This window comes from Polyodon spathula, chromosome 20 (genome assembly GCF_017654505.1).
Source record: "Polyodon spathula isolate WHYD16114869_AA chromosome 20, ASM1765450v1, whole genome shotgun sequence".
NCBI classification, from domain to species: domain Eukaryota; kingdom Metazoa; phylum Chordata; class Actinopteri; order Acipenseriformes; family Polyodontidae; genus Polyodon; species Polyodon spathula.
In genome coordinates, this window is record NC_054553.1 from 8,038,393 (window position 1) to 8,059,637 (window position 21,245).

Genomic DNA, 21,245 nt, shown 5'->3' on the forward strand with positions numbered 1-21,245 from the left:
TATCCCAGTGGTGAATCAAATCAACAAAGTGTATGATCACTGATGGTGAAACAGTGGCAGTGAAACTGTTCGCTATTACTGAACAATACAGGCAGCGGAAGCCAATAATTCAAACAGTTATATCAGGTCAGAGATCTATATCAAGGTTACCAATACATATGCCTGAAATATGAGGCTTCGGCACTGTGGTGGCAGCCTTGTCGAATTACTGCCACAGGAGGGTTAATTTATATTGTATGATAGACACAATTTGACTGTTGGGTCTTCATCAAGAAATAAAAATGTGGCATCTATTTTATATCACTGGTCAAAGTGATGGATGCTGTTAGATTTTGCAAGAGTTGTTTTCCACTGAAATTATGAAGCCAGCAACTGAAATCTGATATTTCAGCAGTTAAAGGCATGGCAGTGAGTTTACCAAAAACATGTTAGCTGTCCTTCGGGGATTCTTAATTCCTTAGTTCGGTGAAGGTGTAACCCATTCTTTAACCCATTTACCCCTTGGTGCACTCTATGTTAGGATTGCATTCTGTCTTTATAGTGCCTTTAAAGAAGTACAGAAAAAAATATGTGATGAAGATAATTACTTACACTAAAACTGACTATCACAAATGGCAATTATCTTGCTTTCTGCTTGTTTTCTTTTTTTAACCTCTTTAAACTGCTGTAACAATAAGCAATCAAAACAATAATAATCAAAATTACAATAATTTCGTTATTGACAGTAGTTTGTTTTAATCCCTATGGTATTTTTTTTTTTTTTTTTTGCTTTAGGGACACAAGCTACCTCCCTTCCTGATCTTAAACACACATCTCTGTGAGCCAAATTAGCATGCTCCTGCTCCTATTTGATGTAGCAGCGGGTTATAAATGACATCCTCAAGCTCGGTTACAGTCTAGGAAACAGATCTGTTATACCGATAAAATGTTACCTCTACAGCGCAGACTATGATTTCTTTAAAATCAAGAAAAATCTACTGAAGCACCTTTTTTGAAACCCTATGTGGCGCTACATCTTTAGATCACTGAGTGACAAGGAAATGCTGAACATTCTTACAGCAGCAAGGATTAGTTTTTTTATTTTTTAATGTAAATAATTTGATAAGAACAGACCCCTGCTAAGATCAGGTCTCTCATACCTGTACTTCAATCTTGCAGCTGATCCACTAGCTTTAAGATTCTGCTGCTAACCTACAGTACAAAGCCCCTCATAACCTTGTCACAAGCACCATGTCAAAACTACTGACTCCCCTGTGCCCGCTGAGTTTTCAGATACCTGGCTTGGCAGCTTAATTTGCCACATTACACCTTCTCCTGGAACATATCACTCAGAGCTATTAAGGACGCGACTGTGACATGCTCCATTTTTTAAGAATAACTTAAATGACTACCCTGTAAACTACCAGTAGTACATACAATATGGCTAAATTGATGTTTCTGTTGATTGTGACAGCTGGCAGCACTTTATATTACTGGACAGGAATAGTTGTTTAATCCATTGTAATACCTTGGTAATTACAGGTCGTTCCTGCTGGAAACTTTTCATGATATGGAACGTTTAAATTGAGGTAACTCACAAAACAATTTTAGAAACTTATTTTTTAATCATTAGACAATATGCTGCAGCAGGACCACAAACTACTTCAGAGATTTCACACAATATTGCTGACATCATAGAGGAAGCTGATGAGCGTAGATCTCATAACAAGGAGGCTTGCAGCTGAGCAATGTTATGTATTGATTCATCCAGGAGTTTTTCTTTGAATGTGCCACAAAAGAATTAACCATAGAAGAGGGTAAGTTGATCTCTACAAGCTCAAAGCAAAAAGTCATAAGAAACACCTACCTTAATCAAGCACTCGGCACTGAAGATACGCACAAGGACTAGCAAAATAATCTGATGGTTCAAACAATTGGATGATCAGCAGGGATGAGAAAAAACTGTTTGATTCAATAATAATTCATAAAACACAGATTTACAATCGTGTCAGAGAATTTTTAGTTTTTTAAACCAAAAATTGCATTTTTTAAAAGATTGTTTTACGTTTACATAAAACTACATCTGCAATATAACTGCTTTCGGCCTACAGAAGTTTATAAACAAGACTTTCCTGTTGGAAGTGTAAAAATAATTACACTCAGTGCTGAATGTTATTTTAACTTCTGCTTGGTTCTTTATATTGTTACTGTGGAAATTGTATTAATATGTTTTTATTGCAGAAAAACAGCATCCTTGATGTACAAACAATTCACTTTCCTGAAACTTTTAGCACAAGGTCATAAGGAAAGTAAATTAAAATAACAACCAATTACACTAGCATAAGTCATGTACAGAAGGGTTATATTATTTTTATGTAAGTCAAGTAAGGTATTTAGTCATTTAAGTTTTATGTAAGGTATATCATATGTTTTTTTTTTAATTAAATACATTGCATATATGAAAAATACCAAACAGAATATATCGTTAAAGACTATTTAGATCCGCCGCTGTTTAGGTCATTAAAATAGACTCAACATTGTTTTAAATAACCATCAATATGAAGTAAAGAGTTTCATATGTATAGACCAGGAATGTTTGGCTTAGAACTGAACTTTAGCGCTGGTTACAATGCTGTGTTCCCTACCCTATGACAATTTTTAGACTTTCAAAACATAGTTTCTGGTTCACCTATCATATATTAGGTTATCATCCTTAAACATACACAAATAAGCTCCAGGCAGAAGTACTAAAATAAATAAATAAATAAAACACATCATTAAGGTTAAAAAATTCAGAGTTGTTTTTCAATCATGTGCAGTTTGATTCTGTGCTTTTTGAAACAGCTGAAAGAAATACTGAAGTACCTCTACAAAAAACAAATACCACTGTGTTACCCTGAAGAAACCACCACAGCAGAGGTGCAGGATTATTTATCCAGTAAAGGATTAAATAAACCAACAACTCCTCGTGTTATCTCGACAATAATTACTAGTAACCATGATTGGAAAAATATATTATCAAATAGTTTAGTCATATTTCATTTTTTTTAATCTAACCTCAGTCTTAACCCTAACCTTAACCTAATCAGTATTAACAATAATTACAGGGAAACAGAACATTTCAGATAATTATCTCAATAATTCCTGGTAAATACTGTCCAATTAATTTGAAGCGTGAAAAAGAAATCTAATATGAGCAACTTGGACCACACCAATCCAAGAAATGGATTATATTAACTCACATTAAGCTCTATTCATTATAGGTCCCACACAGATTATTATTTAATTATCCTCCTATGGAAAGCTGACTTTGATAAAACCAGGAAACAGAAAAAAAAATATTGATGCCTTGGCTTTCAGTAGAGAAATTCAGGCCCAGTTATTGTACATGTTTTGGAAACTTTTGTAGATATTTTGGGGGTTTAGAGACATCTCTGTAACTTGACCAAGCTTTAGCTTCCAAATCATCTGTATGTGGAACCAGGAACAGACATTGACAAGTTGACCAAGGCAGGTGCTCCAGGTGGCTTACACTTAATAAACAGTTTAAAGTGTTTATTAAGGGGTGAGGGAAGTTGGCCACCGTGTCCAGGTTTACTGACAACTTCAATGTTCTACCTGAATGTCCTCAAGTAGATTATTATTTTATTATACATAGAGTATGAATTCTGGACTGAAATGGCTGGGAATAACTCCAAACTCTGGCTTTGTTTGATATTTCTATCTGTGCGTTGAGGGCAGCCAAGTCCGTATTAACTTCATGCCAAGGCTGTGATCAAGGCGAAGGAGCATTCACAAATACTTACAGAAGCAATCAGAGGCATTTAAAATGCAACTGGAAAATGTTTGGACAGTCTCTAATGGGACAGCCACAGCATTGTTTTAAAGTACTTCTCAATACTGTTTTATCATGTTAAATAATATAAGGTGATGTGATATTCTCTTCCTATCACTCTATTAAGAAGCTGGGGGGCAAAAAAGCAAGGCTTTAAAGCTGGCAGATACATAAAGGAGGAGGTTGAGAAATATGTTTCCTCAATTAGAAGACAGATGGTACTTATGCTTGGAACCCATAGCAACTAAGGAAACACTTGCCAACTGTATATGTCCCAGCACAGTTCTAAAAGGACTTCTGATTCAGCCAGTGAGGGTTTTTTTGCAAAACACACAGCTGCCAACACTGAAGCTGGAGCATTACTTATAGCTTTATTGGGAACTTGCAATATCTGACAATTAGACAGCAATTGGTTCACTACAACACGGAACTACGCTGCCAGCATGACAACCAAATGCAGGATAATGTAAGGGACATTACAAGCCCAGAGTATTGAGTTATATTAAAAATCACAAAAGCACAACAATTCTCCCACCCATTTTTTAAAACAAACTTCCAAAGACAGCTCAACCAATAAAACCAGTTTGTTCTTTATACAGTCTTCTGTTGTCCCTTTTTGCCAATCAGTGATTTGCTAAACCTACAAACTGCATCATCATGTAGGGAAATGTATACAACTTGCCCGAACCACAGTTATATCAAACAAAGCCACTTGATTTAGCAAAATCCTTACATTATAATGTTTGCGCCAACTTAGTACCCAGACCACGCGAACACCATTCTTTACACACCCTGCATAAATCATACGGCTGCATTATGGGGGCTTTGTACCCACAAATCATTTTGCAAGTATCCTTACATCTACCCCTTAATGTCCAATCTTTCTGTAAACATTTTAGCCAACATTTTAAATTTGTGGCACTACTCCAGCTGACTTATTCTGACTATTTGCATAGGAGAGAAGATAAAAAAATATAAAATGGAAACAGGAGACATCGAAGGTTTAAGGTAGTTAAACTTGTTATTTATATCAATTTACTATATATTTTAATGTGACATACAGTAAACTTTTAGACATTTTAATAGGTAAAGACCTACAGATGGGGTTATGTAACATACAGCACCTTTTTAGGACAAAAGATAATTTGATAACACACATCATAGGTCTTCATTATGGATCTGTTTGTGAACACTGTCTCTAAATATGTTCCCTGCAATGCACATAAATCACAACAAGACAGGACAATGGTCATTTCAGGAATAACAACTGCACACCTATACAGTAGATATATATATACAATACAGTTCAAGAGCTCCCATAGTTAAAGCCATTAATTACAGTCTATTTGGGTAATTTGTCATGTCCTCTAATACAGTCTTACTTCTAATAAAAAGTTATTTTTATTTAGTAACGATTTAGTTTAGGGTAACATAGATTAATGATGCAATATCCAGCTGTCAGTGCCTTCCTCTGTACTGCTTCCTGTGCAGGTGGAAAAGTGGGATGCCAAACCCAAATGTGGAATAAGACCCTCCAGTTTAAGAGCTTACAATGGAAGCCTTTCTTAAGAGCCAATCAAAAGAAATCAGAGAAAAAAATAATGTGTTTCTGTGAGAGTGGACTAGAGAGCTTTACAAAATCACTATGATACAGGCCAGGACAATACAGTATAATTTTTACAGGAACATGTTTACTTCCCGATTCAATCCCTGTTTAATACATTATAAAATAAGGAAGTGATATAAGTATATGAACAACAGAAAATGCCATCCCGTTATCTAAATTAATTGCAGTCAAATTTATTTCAAGAAAAAACAAAACAAAAAAAAAAAACAGGAATTCTTGTTATCAGAAGTCTATGCCACATAGTTCTTCCGACTACTGTGCATTGTTATGTAATATACATTGCTACTACTGCACATACAGCATCCACTGAACTGCTGCATGTATATTGTCCATTTTAGATAGCTTACTGTGCTATGTCCTTTTAAAAAGGAGGGCCAGGGACAGAGTTTAAACTGCAAAAAAATCTCAAATCAGCAGATTCGTCTTTGAACATAATGTAAGCCAATATACTATTTAAATAATAATAATAATAATAATAATATTATTAGCGATGATTAAAGATCTGTCTCCAGTGAAAACAAACCAGTTTAGGATGCAGTCCGAGGTCTGGGATGCGGCAAGATGAACCCTGGAAGTAAGCAGCTTAACCAAAATGATTACTGAATGAAATTATCTGTCTTCCAGTACACAACATTTACTGTATACTAGCTGAGAAATATGGAACTAAAAGGGCATTCATGCTTAGTGAATTTGTATTAAGATGTATTTTAACTTCATGTTATCCAAATTTTTATTAAATGAGAATTGACTGTAACTCACTTCAGCCGATTAGCTATAAATGTTTGATCCACCACCATATACGTTGGCAGAGTCTCTTGATTTGACATCTAGGAAATAAACCTCTTTCCTCATCTTGACCTTGGTATTGCACAAATCCTAGAAGAGTTGTTTAGGTTTGCCTTTCTTGTTTAGCTCTGAAGAGAAGCTCGCACCATCAAATATACTCCAATGTGATGAATGGTCTTAAAACACCCTACCTAACAGCAATTATGTGTGGGTTCCCCAGAATAACCTAACAGTCCAGATGAAGGACATCACAATGGTTTGAACCAACGCAATGCGAATCCTCCGAATTATCATACTGGGACAATTCTACCACTGCAATATTAATTCCAAATTGTTTTGTCATTTCTGGTAATGCTGTGGTCTGCTAGAATTATATTAGAACGATATCCCAATAACACTGTTTATACTTTTCAAGATCTTAATACTGGTTGATTGGTCGATTCCTTCATATTCCACCTGACATTGACATAAAGTAATGTTTTCTGCAGTAGAAAATCACAATATTAAATCTGAATAGATAAGACTAAAAATGACACTGACTTGAAAATGCTGTCCAAAAAACAAATGTTAGTATTTTTTTTTTTTATTCTGCAAGACAACTGCTTCAGCAAAAACAGAATTTTCACACAAAAGCTCCAGTACTCTCAGCTTAGAGATAAACCCAAAATCCACAATGCTTTATAAAACACCTTTATCCACTGCTGGCAACATTCTTGCATACTAATGCAGTTCCTTTAACGCCACGGTTTGGAAACAAAGTTTAACTTGGCAAAAGGCTTCTATGTTGAAATTATCTTGTGTTAGTGTGAAAATACAGAAATAACCAGTATTACTGCTTTATTTTGTAGCATTTATTTACATGATCTACTTGGTAATGCATTGTGTGGAATGTTCACATTTATACAGTAATTAACTTACATCTATTTAAAATCAATCTCTTTATAAAAGGTTTACCATAAAACATGGCAACAATCTAATAAAGCACAGTACAAACATGGTAATTCATAGCATTGTAAACCTCAGGGAGGTATGATAAACCAAGGTAAATGCATAGAATAACAATGGGAGAAGCATGGGAAAACTGCACATTATTTTATATGTTAATTACAGACTACTCATTGCCTTACTAATCTTCCTTCCCAGAGACAGACCTGAAAAAGGGTTAATGTTTTTCAATTAGGAAACCATATTCAGTATCCATGTAGAGAACTGCGGAAGTACATTTTTTCTTGCAAATAGAAACTTCCACGGCATGTGTTTGTATTTCAAACCCGTGGCTCCTCGTTATTACACATATCTGACCTGCATGCAGAGTTTGAGAACAGAGGCCTATTTATTTCATTTTGTTTAAAACGTCAGGGTTCCAGGATATTCTCATGGAAACAATCATGCCATTTCAATGGAGAAGCAGCAGCTGTCCTTGGAGATGTGGAGGAAGCATTCAGAGGCCACTGAATATTCATGACCTGTGATATCGGTACAATGCGTTCAAAGGGTGGGGCCACTGGAAAGCCAACAAATCTCTTCAACCATCAAGCTAAATTAAAATATTAATTAAAAGCAAAGTAACCGAAGTGTGGCTTAAAAATCGCTTTCCTTGAAGTTATTATTTACCAATTCAAAATAACTTTTGTAATAGCTTCATTACCTATTTTAAAAGGGAAAGTCACATTTGTTACTCAGCCACACACTAACACGCATATGCACGTAAAATGTAAAACATTTGTTAAACAGGTCCTGATTTAATGGCGATTCTCTCACTAAATAAATGGCTTTTGGATGTGGCAGAGTCTGTGATTAGCAGGGTTCCGAAATTCTTTCACAGATGAGCAGCAGATTAGCTAGGATTCTGTTTCGAAATCCTACAGGAGATTCAGTTTACATAGGCAGGTGGTGCTGTCGGCTAGTTCCTTAACTCAAATTCACAAGTGAAATGAGATTGGTGGTCTCAACTTCATTATAAATCCAAAACCACACAATTGGCAGGCGCTGCTTGAGAGATGCCAGGACTGAACTGACAAATGCTCACATTGCTGGTATCTGGCCTGACTGTAGCCGGTGATATTATCATTCCCCTTTTCTATGGTCTAAAATCACTCAGTTCTCCCAGATCAGGTTTGTATAATTAAAATAATATATATATATATATATATATATATATATATATATATATATATATATATATATATATATATATATATATATATATATATATGTCAGCATATATGTACAGTAAATTTGACACCACATCCAAAGTGTAGCATACTCAATAATTATAGAGTTTAAGGCATTATTTTTAATGTGTTCTTGTGACAGGGTAACGTCACTAGCAAGGCTTGTTACCATCAGGGAGAGAGACTGAACATTCATCTTATATCCCAATACAGCACAGCACTCATCTAAACACCAACAGTTTTTGCACATCTGGCTGCAATCAGCCATCTTTCCCCCTGTGGATTTGGGGTGTCCGGAGTCCAGATCGGCAACCGGGCGGATGCAGCAGCTGGCAGAGGTGCTCCCCCTTGCGACCGTGGAGCGACGTCTGGGCCACCAGGGGAAGCAAAGCAGGAGACCAGGCGACCAACAGCCTGGTGATGCAGCGACCCGGGAGCTAGGCCCAGCGACCAAAGGTCCGGACACATTTTGTTACCCCTGAGCTTTTGAGAGGTGCCCATTTAACCCCCTTTCTACAGCCTAAACCCAAGTGCCCCTGTCCCTGTCGGGGCTTCTTTACAAAGGGAATCCCAATGCTACCCGTGGTCCGAGGCTTTCCGGTAGCGGCCACGCTGGCAGAGGAAATGCTGTCAATGGTGCGGGGCACTCCGGCAGTTGCCACTGTTCTACTTTCATATCAGAATGCCAGCCAGAAGGAGTGCGCAAGCCGGAAGTTCTGGTATGCGATCAGAAATATGCACAAGAACACAATACTGTAACACTACTATACTATTTCAACTACACATAAAACAAATAAGGATTTTATTTTACTTTGTGTATGTCAGACAAATGCAGTCAGCTTGTATAATTCTGCATTTAGATTTACTAGGAAATGTTAGTTTTAATGTTTTTAAGTGGTACAGTTTCACCAGTTTGTTGCTTTCTTATCTGCTCTGAAAAAGTGTTTCTTTTTTAGTCTCATTTGAGTTTTTAAAGCGGCATAATCCTGTTTTGAAAAGAGAATTCAGGCAGTGATAACAATTGCTGTTGTTGCCTGGTAATGGTACACATTTGCATGCTACAAAAAGGTAGGTAATGCACGCACCAAGATTGGTAGAAATAGTCTCAGTATAATATTTAATAACTAAGATATAGTAAGACATTTTAGATATCTTCTAACCACTTCATAAGACCATTAGAGACAACAAAATGACTGAGTAATGATATCAGTGTAAGACCAGTTTTATCCCCAACACTAGCAATACAAGACATGCTCTAATGGTGTGCTGTTAATATACAAAGTATATTAGAAGTTTACTAAATGCTGAAGGCTAGTTCTATTGCATTAACAGTGCATTGCATCTCTGCAATAAAACTGTCATTAAGTGTATACATTTAGTCTTCAATAAGCCAGAACTCTTAATTAAAATGAAAGCTGACATGGCTATGAAGATCCTACAGGTCCTCAGCCTTTAATGTATTAGTGTTTCCATTAAAAGCACTTCTTCAGAAACAGAGCTTTTAGTCTGATTAGTTACAGGAATAGAAAAGGAACGACCTTCGCTGCATTCAGTCTCCCAAAAGAGATCTGAGTTTCTAACTACTTGACATTCAGCAGACAAATCACAGAGCTAGCTCTCATTTTACATCAGAAAAATTATTAGAGGAAAGGGAGAAAAAGTTAAATCTGAATGTATAATTAGAGTCAGGTTGCTGCCAGAGATGACAATCCATAAAGGGGTCTATGCCTTTGCTTACAACTTTGTACTAGTGGTTTCAATACTCGTCAAAGCCCTATAACTGTTAAATCACTATTTTCACAGTCAATGTATGCACATACAGTGCCACCATATAACATTCAGAGTGTTACCATAGGTTTTAATGCACAGTTTTACAAACTACAGTTTACTGAAGTTGATTGGTCTAAAAAGTTTTATCTTTCAAGCTGTAGTTTTCTGCATTATAGAGATACTTTATTTTTCATAATTACTTTCTGACCTGTTAAATAACACATTATGTGTGTTTTGTTCTCTACTGTTGTTTATGCTTATATCATTATTTTCCAGGCTTGGGACACACAACTCCAGTCGCGGTCAACTATCGCATGGTAGAGCCTTCATCAACGGGCACTATCGCTTAAGTCATGCCTACAGTACTGCACCAAGTCATTTCAAAAGGAGACATTCAATAAATGCTAAATAACAAATTCAACTTTCAGAAATCTGTTTTTTTCTGACTGGGACTAAAACTGAAAGATAGGAATTGAGTCACCCTCAATTCAGATGAGCCTCTGACGGCAGTCCCATGACCATCTTCAATGGAGATACAATGGAGACAACAAGTGGAAGGCAATATTGCACACCCTGTGCTTCAGTAATTGGATCAAACTGTAGAGCGGGGGTGGGGTGCAGCCTTGTTCCGAGAATCTTGGCAAGCCACTCAGAAAGCAGAAAGATAATGGCATGCGATCAATCTCGCTGCATCAACTACAGAACATGATTGCCACTTCTCTTTGCCTAGAGAAATTATATTTTTTGTACCTCTAAGTGGTGTTTAATGTACCTGACACGCAAAACATAAAATGAGAACTAATCGTAAAATACAGTAGTACTTTATGGAACAATTTATGAATTATCAGTCTGTAATGGACCATTGCAGTACTATTGGTCTCTTTTTGCAGTTGAAGATCATGTGGTAAGGGCCCATTTTTAAAATGATGATTCCAATTGCACTTGCAGCTTAATGACATCTGGCTATCTAACCTGCTAACTGCTCTGTGATATTGGCTCTAGGAAGGATTTCTCAGCATTGCGTGATTAGTTGAACTCTGTGTCAAGCATTCCTGTGAGGCTGTAATTCAAAATTTGGAACAAATGAGCCAGCAGTTCCAGACTAAACTGTTAAAGACATTAAAGAAGCAATAAATGATCCTGAATGAATTTTTTTATACGGAAAATGTAATGTAACGGAGCAGATTTATTAAGCTTGTGCACCTGGGGAAAGTTTGTACTAGTTCATTTGGAAAATCAACTTATATTTCTAAAACAAAGCCATATTTTCTGTAACTCCACTGGTTATGCTGAAGATACTATCTAGCATGATGCTGCTGCCATGTTTTGATGAAACAGATGAAGCTGGCTTGGTGTTTTTGATGAAGTTAGTCATCAGTTAATTTAGCCTTGGGGGAGGGGGGGGGTGTGTGACAAAAAAACAACACAAACAATTCTTATAATGTTTTTACCCAATGAAGACTGTAGAATGGGCAGGTGATAGGTGTAAATACCACTGATGTAGTAATGATTGGAAATACTATGTAGTAGATTGGAGATGGACCAAGATGATGATGATTGTGTTGGAAAACATTATTCTTTGGTCTAATCTAATTTTCACCGACAGGTTTCACCCTGGACGGGGGACAATGAAACGTTTAAATGGCAGCTGTATAATGATTGCCCTCTTCTATGGTGTCTGTTGATCACTTGACACATGATTGCCAGTCCATGTTTTCATGTCAAGTAATCATCAAACCAAAACAAGCCACTCTGATTTTTAAAGTTTGTTGGTTTCACAAAGCAAACTGGGGTACCCATTGGATCACTTTGTGTGGTGGCACGCTGGAACCAACACGTGTGTTTGCAATAGTTATTGTTATCTGTCTATTAAAATGATAATGCATATGGTTTTCATAGTTTTTGGATGTTTATCTCGTTGCTACAGAGCTTGAACATGATGTACCAAAATTAATTCAACACCTATATTATTCTGTGATTATATGTCCAATACGTTATTTTATATTTTTGTAACATTTTCAACTAATTAAAAATGAAAGAAATCCACGTTCATATCAACACTACAAACAGTTCTCTTTGTCTGTATCCCCTGACTGCAGAAACAACAGTTAATTTGAGATCTGAGAATATCTTATTATAGGTCTTGGTTCCTTGTCATAGAATACATCATTTTTTGTTTTCACATGAAAATGTATTCCGTGAGAGAAATAACCATAAATTGCTTTTGAAGCAGCGGTGAAGCATGACAGCAAAATGTTGTTTTGTTTGTCTTCCAGTTTCCGTGATTTCAACACTAGCAGTCAGCTTGTGTCAAGAACCAGATGTTGCAGACAAGAGTTTTAAAAAGCGATTTAAAAAAACATAACAAGTACTCTGGCTTTTCTGTTCCGTACCACATCATGGATTGTTATTGCTGTGTTACCTGTTTGACAATGTGGGCAATAATCCTTACACTATCAGTGCACTGCACTAAAAGAGCTTTGAAGCCAGCTTTTAAAAGAGCTTTGAAACAGAGTTTACACTTAGAAGTGTAAAAAGTTGTCAGGTGCTAGCAATGTTATTTAAACCCCACTACTTGCTCTGTCAATATGTCAATAGAAATTTAATTACATGTATATTTCAGTTATGTATTATCTATTGTAGTTTATTACTTGGCTGCCACAACATTTATGGAAAGGTTTAAAGAAAAAAAAAAAAAAAAAAAAAAAAAAAAAAATAGAAATTGTCCTGAGCACGCAAAGAACCCCATAGCTGAAAATGAAACAACACTATAGGTGGGTGTATGCTGTCTTTTATGAAGCAAGATGCTTGTGCAAAATCCTGTGCAACTGTCTAGGGCTTTTTGGCTGACAATGTTTGATAGTTTGTTGGTGTATACTCAATTCAATTGTCCTTAATTACTTTAGCTAATTTTGTTTGAGATACATTTCCTTTGATGATTAATGACGAGCTAGAGAAAGCACGTTTCACACAAACAGAACACTTCACAATCTGTAGATAACAAAAAAATAGGTAGAAAAATGCATTTTCTAGTCTGCCATTCACTATCTTCTATCAGAAGAGTCTTGTTTTTTAATTGTTTCTCAATCTTTTGAACTGCCACTCTTCACCATATGGCACCCCACTTGCTTTCAAGCAAAATACTCAATACAGACGTCTTGAAATGGCTTTTTCAAATACGGTTTCGATTTAACAGCAGTTTACATGAAGCAAGGTATTTTTCGCCTGTGCATGTTGGCTCAAAATTAATTATCCATTCTACAGAAGAGAATGTTATAATCACATCTTACAATAAACTTGAATCACCAATGGTTAAGAACGTTCAAATGAATCAAAGCTATTTTAATAGCAGTCAAGTAATTGGAAACCTAATTGTGCGTCTAGTGTGTTGAGTAAAGCATACTATATAATATTGATATTTATATGGCTCTTAAGCTTTATATTCTATTTTTAGGTCTATAATTCTAAAAAAAAAAAACTGAAATGGCCTAAAAAGAGTCATGCATATAGCTGTTGATAATAAAAGCAACTGCCTTGGAAGCAAATTAGGCTTCAAGTTATTTACGTAACCTACCAGCTAAAATATTTTATTGGTTTTAAGTTACTGCTACTAAAAACAAACCAGTTCTAATTAGGAATCTCTTTATTTTTCTGCTCCAAAATCCTTCTGAAATATACTGTATGCCCAGTACATGTTTTTTTTTTTTTTTTTTTTATATATGCTGGAGGTTATCCAGTACACTGGCACTAGTTTAACACCAACCTGTTAATACAACATAATAAGAGTATTGGCTGAGGATACAATCTGCTTCTTCAAAAAGCATTCGGATCTAAAAAAAAAGCCAATATCATCAGTGTCATCCACCTTTGTGCTGCAAAATATGCACAATAAAATAAAGCCATTGCCTTCCACAAAATGCCTTTTTTTTCAAAGCCTGCCAAAACGATGATTACAATCTGTGCTTTCTTTCAAGATGAACATTTGTAATTGTGGTAGCAGCCAAACTTCTCTCCTAACAAATAAAAACGCTATCACCCTCAACAGTTCTGAGCCAACGCTTACTTAAACAAAGGGGAATTCATATTAGTACTGCATAACTGACGAAAATATCTTGCAATAAACTCAATTATACATTGTGAGGTAAAGTTTTTAAGCAACATTTAGGATATTGCTGTGCTGAAAGCATCTAAAGTGTTTGTCATCACAGATAATTGCCTTCGATTTTGTAGGATCTGCTCAAGACAAGAAGAAACATCTACTATAGTTGCAATGAACAATTAAAGAGTAAGCAGATTTAAATGGTATTTTAATTGACTTTTTCACATCTTTCTTGATTGCAAACATTATAAAATACCAGGTAAAAGTGATGATTCAATTAAAATGCCATTTTGATGCTGCTTACTCTTAAAATACATATTGACAATACTGTGAAAGCTACTGTTAAATGAGATACCCCAGTGTTGAGTACTTCATTAGGGGATTATATTGCATAGGCACCCACCGCCTCTGCAGCTGTATTGCCCTTCAGGGAGGTCCATGGTGCTCCAGCACCTGGCTTTGGTTGACCGCCAGTCAGCATTGGAGGGCACACCTCCTCAACTGAGGAGGTCAGATTGAAAGGAGAGATCCTAGGCCAAACAGTCTAATCATTCCCTACTACATGCTATACAGTACTTCATCTATCAATGCTTTGCCTTGATCTTTGAATTCAGTGATTACCTGCAACTCTCCCAAATGTTGGGAGGCTATGATTGTACAGGAACCTTTTTGCATTTTCGGCAGGACTACACATGAATGGCAGGTTTACTGTTAGGGTACAGAGAGCAGAGAACAAAAGTTTGGGGAGTGAACATTCTGTTGAAACATCAGAACCCTAGCTGCCCACTGCAAAGCCATTGGATAATTTGGGCAATGAGAAAAACACCCTGAAGCCAAACACATTCACAGAGCTCTCAAACATTGCTATAAAGGATGTGAAACAATCATTGAGTTGGTTAACTGATGGGAAATTACAGATGAAAACACAATGTCTCCCTACAGCATACTCGTATCTGTTCATTCGTAAAGGTCAAATGGAAAAACCTGTCTTAGTTGTTACTCAAATAAGTGGTATATTATTGTAATTGATCAAAGTAAGAGAGGCATCTAACTTTGTTAGGTAGAATACAGAAAAGTGTCCCTGTATCCCTTCTGCAGTAGTCTCCATGGTAACTATATGGAGACTAATGCAGAAGGAGTGGAATGCAATCGAACAGAAACATGAGAAATAAGCTTTGCTCCACTATTAAAGATGCAATTTAAACAGACTCAATTAAACAAGTGATGAGGTTAGCAAGACACATGAAGTAAACAGGATCGTGTAAATAGATACAATTATATTTCAAAACTCCCTCAGCTGTCTGCCCATACTAATTCATGCTTTATGACACCATGAGAAATGATCTATTTAACAACCGAGTCTATTATTGTAGTAAGTCAGATATGACAATCGATTTAAATCATCTTTATATTTTAAACTGAATCTGCTTATATACTACTACCTGAGAAGCAAACCCCTGCAGATTTTAATAACCAGCAGATCTGAATGGATCTAATTTTGTTCAATACATTAGACCTAACTGATTTACTAGGTAGCAGCTGTATCCTTGCATCTTTCTTCAATGACTTCAATGTGCCTGTTCGTTTCCTTGTCAATTATCAACATCGAGATTAATTTTTCTCTTTTAACAATTGCATTTGTAGGAAAATGTAATAAGACAATTTGCAGACACTTCATTTCAGCATCGACTCCTGGTACAGTACAGTAAACATGTGCTGCGCTAAAGCAATCAAAGCAGGAGTAGAGATTGATGGGTGGTGACAAACTTTGGTGACATTAGTGCATTTTAAACAGGGGCAAATGAACTAGAGATTTTATTTTTCACATAACACATTGAAACCAAATCTAAATTTAAACATGACTTAAACGGTATGTAAGCAAGGGAGATGAGCTTGCCCATCTTAATTGTGCCACGGACTAATGCGTCGCTCCCTGTGGAATCCCCAGCGAATACTGGCAACTTTGCACCACCAAGACGTGAACCTGCACTCCTTTAACTGTATGACTCACCCTGCACACAACCTGTACCTTTACACGGTGAATCACTTGGGAACTTCAGGGAAATCGTTTAACACATACCAATGTATAAGGGTGCTGCTGTCACATCGAAGGCTCTTCAGGGAGATAATTTAACACAATGATGTATAAGGGTGCTGCATCAAAGTCGTAGTTTGTGGAGTTGCCAATAAAGAACCAAATACCTCCCAGTGAAAATACACACAGACCAGGCATTGCAAGATGCACAAAGCCAGCAGCACTAAAGAAAATGTGTTTGATAAATTGTAAGGTGGAATTTTTATATTGAGGCAACCTTTCATATCGACTAACCTCCTAATAGCCACTACTTTTAGGAATCAATCTATAAAAAATGCACATTAAAATGTCAAAAAGAATTATTCTAGGTCTTTTTTTTTCTTAAAATTTACCAAATGGTTCAGCAACTAAAAGAGAATTTATTGACAACAGCTGACCTTTAAATCCGGAAATGGAGACGAAAAACAAAACGTCCATTTTTGTACATTTAAAAGCTTTTAGTATTCAGTCCTGCCTTTCTGTGTTTTATAAATGCTCAATGTAAAAGGGAGTTTGTTAAAGGTTTAATTTAGAACTTGCCAATTTGTTTTTTAAATGCTAATGGATTTTGAGTAAATTAAATTTTTTAAAGTATACATTTGCTTTTTTTGGGGGGTGTTTTTTAAAGTAATGCTCTGTTTTAACCTTGTAAGTAATGCTGTAATAATTATCCACTCAATGTTATTCCCCATTTTACCTCCAGAACTTGAGTACTCAATGTAAGTCTTGAAAATTAACCACTCAGATTTGAAGGTTACATAATACAGTCTGTTCAGATTCTAATTAAAACTCTGTTTTGAGAAACTGTTTTTGAAGTTACATTTTAATGGGGGAAAATGACACTATGAGACAAAATTAAAGTATTGATGCATGTTTCATGTCAATATAACATCTAAATGCCTTTCAACAACAAAACACATTCTTACTGCAAATAGGGCAAAGATATCTAACAAAGAAAGCTACAGTTAGGCAGAAATATTCTTGGTCACCACAAAATTAACCAGTTTTCATCTTTTCATCTAAAACTTGGCAGGTTTCCATTTTAAAATTAATAGCATGCCAAATTCCAATTTAAATCTAACAGAACTTTGCAGGAATGTATTTCTAAATGTGCTCATTTCACAAGAAACGTCCCATCACACACACACCTTAACTGGGCAGTCAACATTTTGAAGAATGAAAACTCATTTTGGGACGATGTCGTGTGCAGTGTGCCTATTCTTATAACATTTTATCATTTTGCACTGTTGGAACAGACAGAACAACTCTGCTTTATTTTGTGGTCCACTCGACTGCACAAGATAACATCTCTATACCAATGGGAGACACCTTACATATGACACATGTAACTCCTCAATAAACTAAATAGGTGGCATTAAATGTTCCAATCTGTCCGTAAATTATATCTGAAGCCCAGTAGCCCCTATCAGGTTTCAAAATAAGTATTTATGTCTCCTACCTTCTGAATGGTGGGACAGGGTGAGAAGGCTTACACACGATGCTCCTATCCCAGATCCAAACACTGTGATTCTATGAGGGTCCCCTCCAAAGAAGCCAATATTCTCACTGATCCATCTCAAAGCTTGGATCTGGTCCAACAGTCCATAATTCCCCTTCGCGGCCTGATCTCCAGTACTTAGGAATCCTAAAAAAAACAAACAAATGACATTTAATTAGCCAAATACTCTTTTTCTTGGGAAATTATTTTGTAGATTTAGCAACAAATGGAGATTTGAGTTTCTAGATTGACAATGTCTTATAACTGAGTTTTTACGCAATTGGCTTTTTGCTACAAACACAAGGGGAGAGGGGGTAGCCAGCAAATCTTGAGAGTGGCAGATCTAAATAATGATGCATTTGGATCATTAAAATAAAGCCCTTTGGGTAAGGCTCATGATAAAGCATCTTTTATATGTATTTTTGTCTTTGAAAGTGTATAGAATACAAGTCCTAATCGTATTAGCCTATTTAAATTATGTCTAATGAGAAAACATACGTAACAGGTGTACAATTTTCGTTATAACACTGCCTTATAATCTTATATATTAATTGTGTTTGTTGCACTTCTATAGATGATTCATTGTATTAATGTAAAACCTCCCATACATTTTTGGCTGTACTTGTGATTTTAATTTCCTTAGAAAAAAATAGTGATATTCCAGACAAGCAGACACCACCACACAGTATAAATCATTCTCCCCATTAAGCACACAAATCTGCCCAAAGAGAGAAACAGAGGAGGTGCTTGATCAGGCACAAACCGGGGAGTCAAGATCTGATAATACTGTTAAAAATTGTACTGATGTCATCAATGGCACACTGCAGAGCCCTGGAGGGGAAACTAGTCAGTCATCTGGACAGCAGATCATCTCAGAGTTTGAAGCAGACGGCTCACCAGCTGAAAACACTTGCCATGTTTGTGATCTGCCTCTAAGCTCTGCTCATCTATGTGAAATGTGTGACAAGCCTTTCTGAGAGAGGAAAAAAGAACCCACCAACAACAACAACTACAATGGAATGGAAGGACATAGCCCATTGCAGATGCACTTTGGCAGATGCTAAGCTTAGATGTTCAGAAAGATGACTAAACCAGCAAAGGTATGTGATTCAGCCCTGCATATTACCAGAGATGACCAAGGCCTGAGACTGGCAAGAACACAATAGCCCCTCACCCGTTTAGCACACATGAAAAAATCCATACTGCTGTGTGTTTCTTAGCACAGATCCCATGCCTATAATGTCTATTAACGTAAGCTGAAAAAGTAATTTGCAGTGGTTTGGCACCAGTCTTGATTTTTAAAACTACACTAGTTCAGGCGAATTACCATATTTAATTGATCAGGTGCCAAGAATTGGAGCAATCAAGCCCATGTTATATCCGCACAGATCTGCTTAAATAAATTCCCCCACATCAGCTGCCGGCACAATTCCCAACAAGTAACTAATTACAGACCTGCAGCCTCCAGTGACACTCATTAATGTATTAACACTCTGGTGCTAAATGCAGACTGCTCTCATTCCTGGCACCTGGGCGCGTAAATAACATACCTAAACTGGGGTAGCACGACTATATAACTCAAGCTTATGTACCCATCGGCAACCACACACAACCTTCTTAGGATACAGGTTTTAGATGTGTGTCAGTCTGGCATATTTTAAATTTTGGCATTAAATGTCATATTAGTTGCCCCCAGCAAAGGTGTCACACTTTCACGTCATTTTAACAGAAGAATATCAATGACACATTACAAAGATGACTTCGATCTCAGCAATTACACCAGAAAAGCAAGATGGCACTTTAAGGTATGTGAGATTTAGTTGAGCTTGCAATATATTCAATTATAAATCACCTAACATAAAGCAACCAATCCCATTATGACATTGCAATGAAATTGTAGGTGAAATAGCAAACACATATTTAATATATATATATATATATACAATTAATTGCAATGCTGAACCAGAAAAAAAAAAAAAAAAATATATATATATATCTAGCACCATTATACCATGAAAAGCACATACATTTGTATAAAAATGTAATTTGCAAACACTACATTTACAATAACACGCATACAGTTTATTCTGCAATTTAAGCTGCAGTACTGGAAAACAATATTCACAGTACAGTTCTGTACTGCACTGTATTTAAATCGTATTTCAAGCACTGAAAAACTATTTAAAACAGTAACACCAGACTTTCAGCTTGCAACACTGAAACCTATAATTAAAAAAAACACAACATAAAAGACTATTATACAGCTAGCACTTGTTTTTATTTTATCACATGCAACGTCAGCAACAATACAGCACTGCAACTTTTAACTTTGTTCAGTTAGTTAGCAGATAAAACAAATCTTTCAAATGGCTTTTCAACAGGTAAAACCGATATAATAAAGCAACAAACACATACACCAATAGGCTACACCTCAGCACATTCCTGCTGCTTTTAACCCAGGCACATGTGTTTGGATACATACTGGAGATTAATAACAAGAAATATAGTCCTGACGTAACAAAAAAAAAAAAAAAAAAAATAGTCGGAAAAAGCATGTGATGGTTATATGTTGCATTTTATAATAGAGTTAATCTGTTACAGTGCTCACCGAAGGGTAAATGAGAGGTGTTGACTGTAGAACAGGTTTCATGAATATCAAGCTGCATTTAATTATTTTGCGTTAACATCTTGGATTTTATCATTTAATAAATTCAAACAATTGCTTAAAACACTCTTTAAATAGCTCCTGAGTTAATATTTGTGAATTGCACCCACTATGTTCTTCATTTTATAATACACCTGTAATTCAATTGTTGTCATTAATATCCTAAATGAATTCCTTGCAGGACTTTTTTTTCTAAACTTTGGCATGCTGATGGAATCAAACACCAAATGTATTAAGTTTTATAATCATTAAATTGGATTTAACTAAGTTTGTGACCTTTGCAATATGAAAGTCAGACAGCTTTATTTTTCAGTAGCTTAATAAAATGGGACCCAATGTTCCTTAAAGCCTTACTGTAACCAAATATGAAACCATCCTTCATTTGCTTTCATTAACAAAAACTCAAACAATTGGTCAGGAACTTTTCTTTTAATTAATTTGCATAATGTATAAGAGCTAATGATGTGTGGGAGTAATTTGTCATTAAATATTTTAACAGAAGAACAAAATAATGAATACCTAATCTATAAATCATTTTAGAGAAGAAAACGGAAATTCATAAATGTACTGTAAACTCATTAATAAGGACCCCTTGACCTACAATATATAATAAACTTGAAAATCTGAAAACACCATATTTCAAAATGTACTGTACATAGTGAAGTTTCCTGTTTTCTTCTGTGTGTAAAAAATGATAAGATTTGTAAATAATCAGTGTACCATCAAATGCTTTGCCGT

The 21,245-nt window shown here is 35.9% G+C and overlaps 1 protein-coding gene across 2 annotated transcripts in view; it reads right to left on the minus strand.

Moving 5' to 3' along the window:
• The window catches only part of LOC121295707 (neuroligin-3-like), a 119,120-nt gene that overhangs the window by 11,077 nt on the left and 86,798 nt on the right, over positions 1–21,245 (minus strand). For both annotated transcript variants that reach the window (XM_041220691.1, XM_041220692.1), the window contains one exon: positions 17,804–17,989. In XM_041220691.1, the coding sequence (XP_041076625.1) occupies positions 17,804–17,989 (186 nt within the window). The remainder of the gene's footprint in view (positions 1–17,803; positions 17,990–21,245) is intronic.